Source organism: Scyliorhinus canicula, chromosome 12 (genome assembly GCF_902713615.1).
Source record: "Scyliorhinus canicula chromosome 12, sScyCan1.1, whole genome shotgun sequence".
In the NCBI taxonomy this organism is placed as follows: domain Eukaryota; kingdom Metazoa; phylum Chordata; class Chondrichthyes; order Carcharhiniformes; family Scyliorhinidae; genus Scyliorhinus; species Scyliorhinus canicula.
In genome coordinates, this window is record NC_052157.1 from 139,126,613 (window position 1) to 139,141,353 (window position 14,741).

The window sequence follows — 14,741 nt, forward strand, 5'->3', positions numbered from 1 at the left end:
TGGAAACCTCGTGATGATAGGTTCTTCTCAGATTCAGCTTCAACAAGCTCCAGGCGCGCTTAAATTACATCTGTTGGCTGTGTTGTCGATTTCCTATTTCTGAGATGTAGCACCTTGCACCTGTCTCCATTAAAACTTGAAAGCACTTCTCATTAGTCAATAAAGCCAGGCCAGAGCCTCCAACACTTTCTACTTTGTGAATGGTTTCAATAATTTGTTGATCTTGTGAACTACACTCAGCAATACCTGCCACCAGGAAACATTTTTTGGCATGGATTAATAAGTAAATCAGCTGCAGTTTACTTAAATTATAAACTGCCAACACTACAGTACATTATTGGCATTCACATATTCCCTGGAGCTTCTCATGCAATAAAAGGAGCATAGGCCAGGCGATCCATAGCCCATCTTGATCTAATGTGCTTGTTTGCTGATGTAGTACAATTAATCCACTGCTTTGTAATTGAAATACTGTTAGAAATGCTTCTCCTGAATCTGACCCACTGTCATCTTAACTGGGATAGCATTTCATGAACTTATGCTCCAGTGCAGCTTCACCTGCATGAAGCAAAGGCCGTGTGGTGGTATGACTAGGAGGTTTACGGTACCTCAGAGTAGTGCTGCCATTGGTGCAGAGGACTCGCTGTCCATTGGCTCAGGCAGGTCATGTGTCTCACTGCCAATTGGCTGAGGTCAGTCATGTGACAGCTCGCCGATTGGCCGAGACGCCAGTAGCCCCTCCTATGAGGCGGGGTATAAGAACCCGTAGCAGCCGGCAGTCGACCTTTCTCTGTAAGTCGACTGCCGGGCACACAACTAGTTCATTAAAGCCTGATATTTGGAACTTCTTCACGACTCGAGTCCAATTGATGGTGCATCAGGCCGGAAATGTGGGTTCCTGCTCCCTAAGGTTTTCCATCTGTTTAATTTCAATTGAGAAACATTGGTGGGGTGGGAATCCCACACTTTGCCAGTGGGTGAACTTCTATGTCAGGTATGTGCACTCTTAATATTATCAACCAAAAGTGATGGCCTTGACCAACCACCTGGGGGGGGATTTACATATTAAAGGCGGAGTTTGCGTTCTGAGGCTTTATGAAGTCAGATACATTTGCCTCCGACGTCACCTTCAAAATCTGTAATTCTGGAATGCGAGACACCTATGGGCATAAAGAATCCAGTGAGGACTGGGCTTGAAACCTCATATCAAAATATGAAACGATTCAGGATTTCAATTAAGCTTATTTCAGCAACAATATACATTCAGAAATGTCAGTGGACCAGTATGGCTTTCTAATTCCACCTTCTACATTGTGGCTGATCATTCTAGAAAATTATATTTATAATCAACAGTATATGAGAGAAGGATTGATGCAATTTGAAGATTCAGAAGTCCAAAGTATTCACAAAGAATTCTTGTATAAGGCGAGTGGGGGAGTCCAAATGAAAGACATGTCAGAGTTCCAATGTATCACATTTGATTTAGCTCTACATCCAACACTGGAAGTCTATGTATTTCAGCAGCAGAATCAATATCACTTCATTGTGACCCGTAAACCTTTAAACCTAATATCTAAACTTGCAAATGCTGGTACTCAATTAAAACATTTACTGATTGAAAAGATACTTAGAGAACAAATTAATGCTTTTTTGATGGGGTATTTCTTTCAGAAGCAGTATCCAATGAATTTAAGTTGCTCTTTGAGAGTTGGAGGGGTTAAGGTCAAATCAGTTGTTACTACTCATCCATGAGGGCATTAAGGGTCAAACATATGCTCTTACCTTCCAGTCTACGGTCGTTGAAGTACTTGTCAAAAGTAACTGAAATGAAAACCAGATAGATGCCATTTTAAGTCGTGTCAGCAGAACTGTGATTGAAGTCACAGTCCAGTTTTGTGAAACATATTCTGGGATTTTTACAGGGTCTTAGACTTGGCAACCTGTGATTTTGTCCATGTGTAATTAGACTCCATGGTACATAAGAATTGACTAAATCCAAATTGGTTTTGTAACATGAACTACAGGGTTTTTGGGGGGTATATATTTTTCATATTTTTCATTTCTATGTCCTGAGCCCAACCATTTTCAGCTGCTTCATCCATGACCTACCTTCCAATATATGGTCAGAAATGGGGTTCACAGATGATTGCACAATGTTCAACACCATTCGCGACTCCTCAGATAATAAAGCAATGCATCGCCAAATGCAGCAATACCTGGAAAATATCCAGGCTTGGGCCAACAAGTGGCAATTAACATTTGGGATAGCATGTTAGCACAGTGGTTAGCACTGTTGCTTCAGAGCACCAGGGAGCTGGGTTCGATTCCCGGCTTGGGTCACTGTCTGTGCAGAGTCTACACGTTCTCCCCGAGTCTGCGTGGGTTTCCTCTGGGTGCTCCGGTTTCCTCCCACAGTCCAAAGATGTGCAGGTTCGGTGGATTGGCCATGCTAGATTGTGTGTCCAAAAAGGTTAGGTGGGGTTACTGGGTTACAGGAATAGGGTGAATGTATGGGCTTAAGTAGGGTGCTCTTTCCAAGGGCCGGTGCAGACTCGATGGGTCAAATGGCCTCCTTCTGCACTGTAAATTCTATGATTCTATGAATGCCAGACAGTGACCATATCCTACAAGAGTGAATCTAACTATTGTCCCTTGACATTCAATGGCATTACCATCGCTGAATCCCACACAATCAACATCCTGGAGGTTACCGCTAACCAGATACTGAACTGGACTAGCCATAGAAGTACAGTGGCTACAATATAGGCTAGGAATTCTGCAGTGAGCAGCTCACAGGCTGACACCCCAAAGATTGTCTACCAAGGCACAAGTCAGGAGTGTGACGGAATACTTTCCACTTGCCTGGATGACTGCAGTTCCAGCAACCCTTAAGAAGCTTGACACCATCCAGGACAAAACAGCCCACTTGATTAGTGCCCCTTCCACAAACATTCAGTCCCTCCACCACTGATGCACAGTAGCAGTAGTGTGTACCATCTACAAGATGCACTGCAGGAACTTACCAGGGCTTGTCAGGCAGCATCTTCCAAATACACAACCATTACCATCTGGAAGGACAACGGCAGCAGATAGCTGGGAAACCACCACCTGGAAGTTTTCCTCCAAGTCACTCACTCTCCTGACTTGGAAATATATTGGCTGTCCTTCAATGTCGCTGTGTCAAAATCTTGGAACTCCGTCCCTAACAGCACTGTGGGTGTACCTACATCTTGAGGACTGCAGCGGTTTAAGAAGGCAGCTCACCACCACCTTCTCAAGGGCAATTAGGGATAGGAAATAAATGCTGGCCTAGTCAGCAATGCCCACATCCCATAAAAAGTAGGGAAAAAAAGATATTAAAGAAATGGTTTTGACTCTGATCCACTCTTCACACCAAGTACTTGTTTGATGGTCCAATGGTTTAACAAACATGAAACATCAGCACTTTGAATGATGGAACACAGGATTCTGTACATCCTCCTAGCCTGGAAAACTGTCAGTTACACTTGGGACATTAAAGGCAGGCCCATATCAAGTCAAGTGCAGTAAAATGAATTAAACTGGACTGAATCATCAGGGATTATTACTGCTAATGGTTTTACAAATGAGGGTAGGATAAAACATTAGCTGTGACATATGCATGAAACGCACACAGTCAATGCAATAACAAACTCAATCTAAGTGAATAAAGTGTTCTTAACATTTTTGACAAAGCACCCTTTTCCTATAAAACCAATACTTAAAAGATGCAAGACTTGGTAGCTTTCTCTATCGGGTATGGCAAGTTTTACCTTTGCAGAATGGAGGTGGGTTGCTCCACTCCGAGGGGTGTCCCGGAATGCACTTGATGCTGGCTTCCCCAATTAATTCATAGCCATCATAACAGGCAAACCTCAAGGCCTCCCCTGCTTGGTACAATTTCTTCTCTGTGGTCTGGTAACCATTGTCAGGCACTCCGGGGTTGTGACAAGGCTCAAACATCTCCGCTGCAAAAATCAACACCGAAGATATTTTCAGTTGTAGTAAATTTGAAAGAAAAGATATTTTAGCACACTTCCTTGGATAGAACCGCACATGCTGTAAATTACACTGTTTAAGAACCAATCTAAGCACGTAATATAGAAAGAGCAATATAAATAGTCTCTTTTTTTTTAAATAATTTTTATTGAAAGAGTTTTTCCATACAAACATTTACCCCTACTAATTTTTAAATTATTTACAACACAATCCCTCTAGGCAAATATCCCTCCCTCGCGCGCACCAGTCCTCCCTCCCCCCCCCCCCCCCCCCCCCCAGACAACAACTTAACAAACAAGGCAGCCTACAGTTTCAGACATGAGCAGCGAGCAGACTTGCCCGCGTTACAGTCGTGCATGTCCCCCCACGACCCTTGCTGCCCCCCCCCTCCCCTCCCTCCCTCCCTCCCCTCCCCCCCCCCCGGGTTGCTGCTGCCACGACCCCGAACGTCTATCTCTGATCTAAAAAGTCAAGGAAAGGTTGCCACCGCCTGGAGAATCCCTGTACCGACCCTCTCAGGGCAAATTTGATCCTTTCTAGCTGAATATAGCCAGCCATATCGTTAATCCAAGTTTCAACGCTTGGAGGCCTCGCGTCCTTCCATTGAATTAATATCCTTCGTCGAGCCACTAGGGACGCAAAGGCCAGTATTCCGGCCTCCCTAGCCTCCTGTACCCCCGGTTCTACCCCGACCCCAAAGATCGCAAGCCCCCATCCTGGTTTGACCCTGGACCCCACCACCTTCGACACCGTCCTTGCCACCCCCTTCCAGAACCCTTCCAGCACCGGACATGCCCAGAACATATGCACATGGTTCGCTGGGCTTCCCAGACATCTGACACACCTGTCCTCACCCCCAAAGAACCGGCTCATCCTTGTCCCCGTCATGTGAGCTCTATGCAGCACCTTAAATTGAATGAGGCTCAGCCTCGCACACGAGGAGGAAGAATTGACCTTCTCCAGTGCATCCGCCCACGTCCCGTCCTCTATCTGCTCCCCCAGCTCCCCTTCCCACTTGGCTTTCAGCTCCTCCCCTGATGCTTCTTCCGCCTCCTGCATTATCTTGTAGATGTCTGATATCTTCCCCCCTCCGACCCAGACCCCCGAGAGCACCCTGTCACTCGCCCCCTTACTGGGGAGCAGGGGAAACCCCTCCACCTGCCGCCTAGCAAATGCCTTCACTTGTAAATATCTGAACATGTTTCCCGGGGGGAGCTCAAACTTCTCCTCCAGCCCTCCCAGGCTCGCAAACCTCCCCTCTATAAACAGGTCCTTCAGCTGCCGTATGCCCACCCTGTACCAGCTCTGAAATCCCCCGTCGATGTTCCCCGGGATAAATCTATGGTTCCCTCTTATTGGCGCCGCCAATAGACCTCCCATTTCCCCCCTGTGTCGCCTCCACTGCCCCCATATCTTGAGGGTGGCCGCCACCACCGGGCTCGTGGTGTACCTCGTGGGGGGGAGCGGCCATGGTGCCGTTACTAGGGCCCCCAGGCTTGTGTTGCCACAGGACGCCCTCTCCATTCGTTTCCAAGCTGCCCCCTCCCCTTCCATCATCCACTTGCGCACCATTGACACATTTGCCGCCCAGTAGTACCCCGAGAGATTGGGTAGTGCCAGCCCTCCACTGTCCCTACTCCGCTCCAAAAAGACCCTCCTCACCCTTGGGGTGCCATGCGCCCACACGTAGCTCATGATGCTACTCGTCACCTTTTTGAAGAAGGCCCTAGGGAGGAAGATGGGCAAGCACTGAAATAAAAACAAGAACCTTGGGAGGACCGTCATTTTGATTGACTGCACCCTCCCCGCCAGCGACAACGGTACCATGTCCCACCTCTTAAATTCCTCCTCCATCTGTTCCACCAGCCTGGAAAAGTTCAACTTGTGGAGGGTCCCCCAGTTCCTTGCCACCTGCACCCCTAAGTACCTAAAGCTCTTTCCTGCTCGCTTGAAGGGGAGTCTCCCAATACCCTCTCCCTGGTCCCCCGGGTGTATCACAAAAACCTCGCTTTTGCCCAAATTTAGTTTGTACCCCGAAAAGTCCCCAAACTCTGCTAATAGTTCCATTATCTCCGGCATTCCCCCTTCTGGGTCTGCCACGTACAGCAGTAGATCATCCGCATACAGCGATACTCGATGTTCCTCCCCTCCCCTAGTCAGTCCTCTCCACCCCCCTGAACCCCTCAGTGCCATCGCCAACGGTTCAATCGCCAGTGCGAAAAGTAGGGGGGATAGGGGACATCCCTGCCTGGTCCCTCGGTGGAGCCCGAAATACTCCGACCTCCTCCCATTTGTCACTACACTCGCCGTCGGGGCCGAGTAGAGCAACTTCACCCACTTAATAAACCCTTCCCCAAACCCAAACCGTTCCAACGTCTCCCACAGGTACTCCCACTCCACCCTATCGAATGCCTTCTCCGCGTCCAGCGCTACCACTATCTCAGCCTCCCCCTCCACTGCCGGCATCATAATTACATTCAGCAATCTCCGCACGTTCGTGTTGAGCTGCCGCCCCTTCACGAACCCCGTCTGGTCCTCATGGATTACCCCTGGCACACAATCCTCTATTCTAGCTGCCAGGATCTTTGCCAGCAACTTGGCATCCACGTTCAGAAGCGAGATAGGCCTGTAGGACCCGCACTGCACGGGGTCTTTATCCCGCTTCAATATCAGGGAGATCAGAGCCTGCGACATTGTCGGGGGCAGAACCCCCCCCTCTCGCGCCTCATTAAAGGCTCGTACCAGTACCGGTCCCACCAAGTCCACATTTTTCTTATAGAATTCCACCGGGAACCCATCTGGCCCCGGCGCCTTCCCCGCTTGCATCTGACCTATTCCCTTGACTAGCTCCTCTAGCCCTATTGGCGCCCCCAGCCCTTCTACCAGCCCCTCCTGGACCCTTGGGAACCTCAATTTGTTTAGGAAGTCCTCCATTCCCCCTCTCCTCGTCGGCGGCTCAGACCGATACAACTCCTTGTAAAAATCCCTAAAGACCCCATTCACTTCTTGCCCCTTCTGCACTACCTTCCCGCCCCTCTCCTTCACTCCCCCGATCTCCCTAGCCGCATCTCGTTTGCGAAGCTGGTGTGCCAGCATCCTGCTCGCCTTTTCCCCATACTCATAGACCGCGCCCTGTGCCCTTCTCCACTGCGTCTCTGCCTTCCTGGTGGTCAGCAGGTCGAACTTGACCTGCAGGCTGCGCCGTTCTCCCAGCAGCCCCTCCTCTGGTGCCTCCGCATATCTCCTATCCACTTCCAATAGCTCCCCCACCAGCCTCTCCCTCTCCTGCCTCTCCTTTCTTTCTCTGTGTGCCCTTATGGAGATCAGCTCTCCCCTGATCACTGCCTTCAGGGCCTCCCAGACCGTCCCCACCTGCACCTCATCCGTGTCATTCAAGTCCAGATAGCTCTCAATGCTCTTCCGGACCCTTTTACACACCTCGTCGTCCGCTAACAGCCCCACATCCAGCCGCCACAGCGGGCGCTGGTCCCGCGCCTCCCCCATTTCCACATCCACCCAATGTGGTGCATGATCAGAGATCGCAATGGCCGAGTACTCAGCTTCCCGTACCCTCGGGATCAGCCCCCTGCTCAACACGAAGAAATCAATTCTGGAGTACACTCTATGGACGTGGGAGAAAAAGGAATACTCCCTCGCCCTCGGCCTACCAAACCTCCATGGGTCTACTCCTCCCATCTACTCCATGTACCCCCTCAGCACTTCTGCCGCTGCCGGCCTCCTATTGGTCCTTGAGCTCGATCTGTCTAGCCCGGGGTCCAGCACTGTGTTAAAGTCCCCCCCCATGATCAAAATATAAATAGTCTCATTGACTATTGAGTGTACACAACTTCTCATTTGTAGTGATGCAGCTACTCTGCGTATCCTTTGAGAATGAGTTAGAATGAGCTGACGTTGGAGGCATTTTGCCATTTGATTTGCAGATTTGCAGTTGAGATAATTGTTGCAGGGCATGATGGGGAAAAAACTGCGAGAGGGCTAAAAATTGAGGAAATGACAATGAATAAACTATGTCAATGGTGACAGTGGGAGAGATTCACAGAGGAATAAGACGAGGGGTCCAAAAACAAATTTGGACATGAAACTGGATAGACTGACCAGACAGGTTGCAGAAACCAAAAGAAGCCCCTCAGTTCAAACAACATATTTGTATATGTGAAGGCTAGATATGGTTTGGTTCACTTCACAAGTTGTGGCTTTGCCAGCCAATGCCACGTTTATCTGGATATAAAGCTTTGTACCTTAAATAGTCATTTCTATAATATGATAATATTCCACTTCAAATGAACTGGAATGTCAGTGGGCACAGTGTAAAAGTGAATCATTTAACTGACAATGTCTGGAAGAGGTTGTAGTTTACTATTAAAATCTAATACTCTCAAGTGTTCATGTGAATTAAGAGTAGCAGTAGGCCACTCGGCCCCTCGAGCCTGCTCTGCTATTCAATAAGATCAGGGCAGATTCTCCCACCAGAGGAAACATCGTTCCCATATCCAACCTGCCAAGACCCCTCAGGATCTTATATGTTTCAATCAAGTCACCTCTTACTTGATACTCCTAGCATATCCTGCCATTCCTCATAAGACAAACTACCAATTCCAGACAATATTTTAGTAAACCTTCTATGAACTGCTTCAAAGGCATTTACATCTTCCTTTCAACAAGGAGATCAGTATTGTCACATTTCCTCAAGTGGTCTCACCAATGCCATGCATATCTGAAGCATAACCTCTCTACTCTTGTATTCAATTTGTTACGATCCCAGCTGCTGTTACTATTGGACAAGTCGGATCCCAGGGTGGAATCTGGCCAGGTAGACCCTAACTTTTATTATTTGTTCAGAAATGTGGAGGGTGGCTACTGAACAGAGTCACAGGAGTCTGCTGATGCACTTTAAACAAAAAGTAAACATTTATTAAACAAGGACAGATGGGCGGCACAGTGGTGCAGTGGTTAGCACTGCTGCCTCACGCGCTGAGGATCCAGGTCACGGTGCATGTGGAGTTTGCACATTCTCCCTGTGTCTGTGTGGGTCTCACCCCCCCACAATCCAAAAAAGATGTGCAGGGTAGGTGAAATGGCACGCTAAAATTGCCCCTTAATTGGAAAAAAACTCTAAATCTATTAAAAAAAATTAGACAAGAACAGATGAACTATATTACAATACTCCTTCATCCACAACTATACCTGTACAAATATACACAGATTCACAAGGATAACACAAGTTATAAAGTCTAATATATACTCTAATGTTCACAGTAAGTACAGTCTGTGTAAACCAATAGGCAACCTGTGGTCAGAAACACCACCCTCTGAATCCAAGGGGCGACATGGTGGCACAGTGGTTAGGACTGCTACCTCCCGGCGCCGGGGATCCGGGTTCGATTCTGGCCTTGGGTGACTGTGTGGAGTTTGTACATTCTCCCTGTGACCCGCCCCACATCTATGATGCACGATCAATTGCACAAAGATGAGAGTTGAATACAACTGAGGCTTTATTGCTCTAAGATGTGTGGCCTCCCACAGCAGCTGGCAAAATGGCTGCTGCATGGAGGACACACATATTTATACTCCGCTTACTGGGCGGAGCCAGCAGGCAGGGACTACCATCGTACCTGTAGTACAGGTCCTACCATACATCACAACAGTGCAACAGTGGTTTACCACAATCTGCAAAGACACATCAAGGACAATAACCTCAGGAGAATTTGAGTGACACACACGTCCTGTCCCCATTAGCAAGGCATCAAAGCAGTCACCTGGGATATTCAATAAAGGATTGCCAGACATGAACTCAACAAGCTACAATGGGAATGCCTTAAAACCAATGACTTTAACAATGGGTTTCTGGCTCAGATGGAGAATTCCCAGATATGTACTGATTAAGTCACTAGGGACAATGGCATACTCACGATCTTGTTTGTACAGTTCTGTGACAGTCATGTGTATTTTAAACTTCTGCTTTCTCTGTGGTAAATGGACAAGGGGTTGAGAAACTGATGAAAGAAGACCTAAGTTGGTCCCATCCTTCCATCCTCTCCCTCCAATTCAACTTACAAGCTGTCAAATCCTTTTTGCTGACCGTGATCACCCAGGGACACCCCTGCTGCAGACAGGGTCTCTTTAAGGAAATTGATCGTGTACTACTGTCTTTTTAAAAGTTCATTTCCACAGGATGTGGGCTTCTCTGCCTATGCCAGTATTTGTTGCCCATCCTTAATTGCCCTTGAGAAGTTGGTGATGAGCTGCCTTCTTGAACTGCTGTAGTCCTTGAGGTGTCGGTACACCCAGCGTGCTATTAGGGAGGCAGTTCGAGGATTTTGACCCAGCGACAATGAAGGAACGGTGATATATTTCCAAGTCAGGCTGCTGAGTGACTTGGAGAGAAGCTTCCAGGTGGTGGTGTCCCCATGTATATTCTGCCCTTGTCTTTCCAGATGGTAGTGGTTGTGGGTTTGGAAGGTGCTGCCTAAGGAGCCAGGATGAGTTCCTGCCGTACATCTTGTAATGGTACACACTGCTGCTACTGTGCCAATAAAGATTACGAGAAAGAAATACCCTTTTCACAAAAACTCTGCCTCGGTTAAACGAGGAGTGGGAAAACAGGGGAGCCATTTGGCCCCTCCTCACCTGATCGTAACAGATAACATAGTTTCTTGGAGACAGCTCATCAGCTGCCTCTTTCCGCCAGGACAACAATCCACCCCTCCCCCAAGGCACTTCGTAAATCTGCCCCCAGAATGATAGCTGTGGTGAATGTATTCACTATAATGCATGCATGATACTGTAACCTATGACCTGGAAGTGGTGATATGAAATGCTTCCAGGTACTGTACTGTAACCCCGGTATGGCTCCGCCCTCACCGGGCCCATATATAGACCGGCCGCCTGTGGTCGACATTCATCTGTACAACTGACTCTGGCTAGGCAAGTTCATGACTATTAAAGCCTACTGTTCACTCGCTCTCTCTGCCTCACTGTGAATTAAAGGTATATCAATAGCCCCACTTTGGTAGAGGCTGACGAGCATGCCTCCCGTCTGTAAATCACGCTGTGGGTGAAATCGGGAGGGTGTCTCCAAGGTAGGGGGTCCCTATCTGCCCGAAATTAGTCCCAATCAAAGTGAGCCTGAGCTGATGTGATTAACTTGACAACGACAAATGTGGCACCGCACGTGCCCAGAGGGCAATTTGCCTGAAAGATAGAAGCTGGGTGCAAATATAAATCACATAATCCGACCCAAATTTGTACTAAAGTTTTGAAGCAATTTTGAATTGAAAAGAATATTCATCATTGAGTACATTGCTGCTGGGGTCATGAGTAAAGCAGAACCCATAAGACCGGGAATGGGTCACAAGATTACTGAGAATTTGTGTCTGAAAGTATTACTTTAAAACTGGGATGTAAATCTTTCACTTTTTGTGGCTGGGCTGTCAGACAAAGGCATGGTACCAACAGCATAGTGATGCACCTAAGGCAAATCCTCTGTTCTCCATGCATGGCGGTTTTGCACATTCCTCCTCTGTCGCTTGTAAAAGTTTCCAATTTACAATTTCACGTTGTCTAACATCGTCATTCTCTTTCTCCCTCTTGGTTTACATCTCTCTGATATATCTTCTGGAGTGGAGTTGTTCAGCACATCAAGGATTAAACCATAAAACACTGGAGCATGAGTGGGCCATTCGCCCATCGAGTCAACTCGGCCATTCAGTGAGATCATGACTGATCTGATGTGATGATCCTCAACACCACTCTCCCACCTTATCCCCATAACTCTTGATTCCCTCACTGATTAAAACCCGTCTATCTCAGTCTTGAACATGAATCAAAATACATTTATAGTACCCAATTCTTCTTTTTCCAATTAAGGGGTAATTTAGCGTGGCCAATCCACCTACCCTGCACAACTTTCGAGATGTGGGGGTGAGACCCACGCCAACAGGGGGAGAATGTGCACGCTCCACACGGCGGGTGACCCGGGGCCGGGATCGAACCTTGGTCCTCAGTGCCGTGAGGCAGCAGAGCTAACTACTGCACCACCATGCTGCCCTACCTCAGCCTTGAACATACATAACAACCCAGTCTCTACACCCCCATGTAGTAAAAAATTCCACAGATTCACTACTCTCTGAGAGAAGACATTCGTCCTCATTTCTGTCTTAAAAGGGCAACACCAGGAACTGAGCACAGAATTGTCCATTGGTGATGTAAGAAGGCACATGACCTAGAGCTCAGATCAGCAGTGTAGAGCAAAGTAGCAACACACAAGGACATACCATAGAGTCTTCTCCATACCTGTACCCTCTACTGTAAATAGTTCAGTAATGTTAATAGAGACCTCCTGGTAACGTCTAGGAGACTGGTTTATGGTGTCTAAGCAGTACACTTCATGGGTAGCGATAGCTCAACAAACCATGATGGCAGCTGGAGCTCAAAATCCACACCCTCTGTAAAAAGACTGAAGAAACCAAGAAAAGGAGGCCAGGAACAAATACCTGCTCTGAAAAATCCGCAATCAAGAAGCAAGGAGCAGAAAAAAATCACCTGAAAAGTTGCAGAGACAGAAGGTCCTGGCCGCAGAAAAATAGGCCGCAGTTAAGCTCAAGCTAAAGTCGCCACTGGATCCCTGTGGAAGCAGCTTCAACAAAGCAGAGCTTTCAGCCAGCAGCCTGCAGGGTGAGGTATAACTCTTTTAATGTTCCAAGAAAGCCAGCCCTGTGAACTATTTCTTCTAAAAATCCGTCAGGCTGAAAACGCAGTTGCACGTTCGTCGCACACTCCACCTACGACTTGGTGCCCCCTCCATGTGGCCCCCGGAATGCAACATAAGAAAGCGATATCATTGAAAATGCAGAAAACCCCTGTTCAAATAGAAGCCCAGTGAATTGCAAAGTTTTTGAGCTCCCAGCCAGTGAGACTCTAACCTCCTAACTCAAACCCGTCCCACGGCCGGCCAACACCATTTTACTGCTCCACAGCTGCGATTCGAGGCACGGCCATTTTGCAGCTTCTTCCTCTTCCGGGCCCGTTGTTGACATTTTAAAAGTTTCACCAGAAGTCGATACTTGGCGCACAAATCTTCTCCCCTGATGTACCATTAATCCACTACTAGACGATGAGAGCGAGAGAACATAGGCTTTATTACACAAGAACTTGCCTGCCTGAGATCGGTGTAACAACTGAGCGCCGCCCCCCAGGCGGCCGGTCTATATAGCGTCCGGGGGGGTGGAGCCAGAGGCGGAGCCCACCAGGGTTCCAGTGCACTACATGGAAAAGGGATGATATTACAGTACTCCACAGACAACTTATTCTGGTGAATACATTCACCACATTCACCTCCTGTTAAAAAAATGAAGTCCAGTGGGGGTGAAGTGGGGTGATCAAATGTTCAGTCTGTCTGGAGGCTGGACTATACTATTGGACCTCCTCAGCCCTGGCGGTGCGGCGGATGCTGCCGATGTAGCTGTTGATTCCGGGAGCATGTCGATTGGAGCTTTGGTCCGGCGTGTCGGGGACGGTTGAGGAGTAGGGGTAGACAGGGGGAGGTGGATGGCAGCAGGGTGGTGGTGGATAGTGGTAAGGGGGAGGTGGATGGCGGCAGCATAGGGTCGGGACAATACAGAAGCCCCGGGGGGGCGTAAAGGGTTGGGGGGGGGGGCCGTATGCGGGGGGGGGGGGGGGGGGGGGGGGGGGGTGCGCGTTGACATGGGATCCAGCAGGGGCCAGGTCCTGGAGGGAGACCGTATCTTGCCATCCGTCTTGGTGCGCGACGTAGGCGTATTGGGGGTTGGCATGCAGCAACTGGACCATCTCGACCAGGGGGTCGGTCTTATGGCTGTCCGGAGAAGGACAGGTCCCGGTGTTGTCAGCCAGGATGGAAGCAAGACCCCGGAGATGGACTTCCTGGGGAAGATAAACAAATGGCCGTGAGGGGTCTCGTTCATGGCTGTGCAGAGGAGCGACCTAATGGAGTGGAGGGCGTCGGGGAGGACCTCCTGCCAGCAGGGGAGGGAGACTTCAAGACCGGAGGGCCAGATGTACGGCCTTCCATACCGTCATGTTCTCCCTCTCCACCTGCCCATTTCCCTGCAGGTTGGAGCTCATAGTCCTGCTCGAGGCGATGCCCTTACTGAGCAGGGTACTGACGCAGCTCATCACTCAAGGACGAGGTGCCCCGGTCATTGTGGACGTATGCAGGGAAACCGAACACTGTGAAGATGCTGTGCAGTGCCTTTATAACAGTGGCCGAGGTCATGTCGGAACATGGGATAACGAAGGAGAAGCGAGAGTATTTGTCAATGACGTTCAGGAAGTATATATTACGGTTGGTGGAAGGGAGGGGTCCTTTGAAGTCGATGCTGAGGCGCTCAAATGGCCGGGAGGTCTTTACCAGGTGGGCCTTGTCTGGCTGGTAGAAGTGCGGCTTGCACTCCGTGCAGACTTGGCAATCCCTGGTCATGGCCCTGACCTCCTCGGTGGAGTGGGGCAGGTTGCAGGCTTTAATAAAGTGGATAAGCCGAGTGACCCCTGGGTGACAGAGGTCAATGTGGATAGACCGAAGTCGGTCGTCTTGTGCCGCGGGACACGGCATCTGGGGGCTCGTTGAGCTCCCCAGGACGATACTTAATATTGTAAGTGGGGCAGCACGGTAGCATGGTGGTTAGCATAAATGCTTCACAGCTCCAGGGTCCCAGGTTCGATTCCCG

At 48.9% G+C, this 14,741-nt stretch overlaps 1 protein-coding gene across 3 annotated transcripts in view; it reads right to left on the bottom strand.

Moving 5' to 3' along the window:
* Positions 1–14,741, bottom strand: part of sez6b (seizure related 6 homolog b) — a 1,051,857-nt gene that overhangs the window by 40,401 nt on the left and 996,715 nt on the right. For all 3 annotated transcript variants that reach the window (XM_038814277.1, XM_038814276.1, XM_038814278.1), the window contains 2 exons: positions 3,792–3,986; positions 1,783–1,821 (listed from right to left, as the gene is read on the bottom strand). In XM_038814277.1, coding sequence (XP_038670205.1) covers positions 1,783–1,821; positions 3,792–3,986 — 234 coding nt within the window. The remainder of the gene's footprint in view (positions 1–1,782; positions 1,822–3,791; positions 3,987–14,741) is intronic.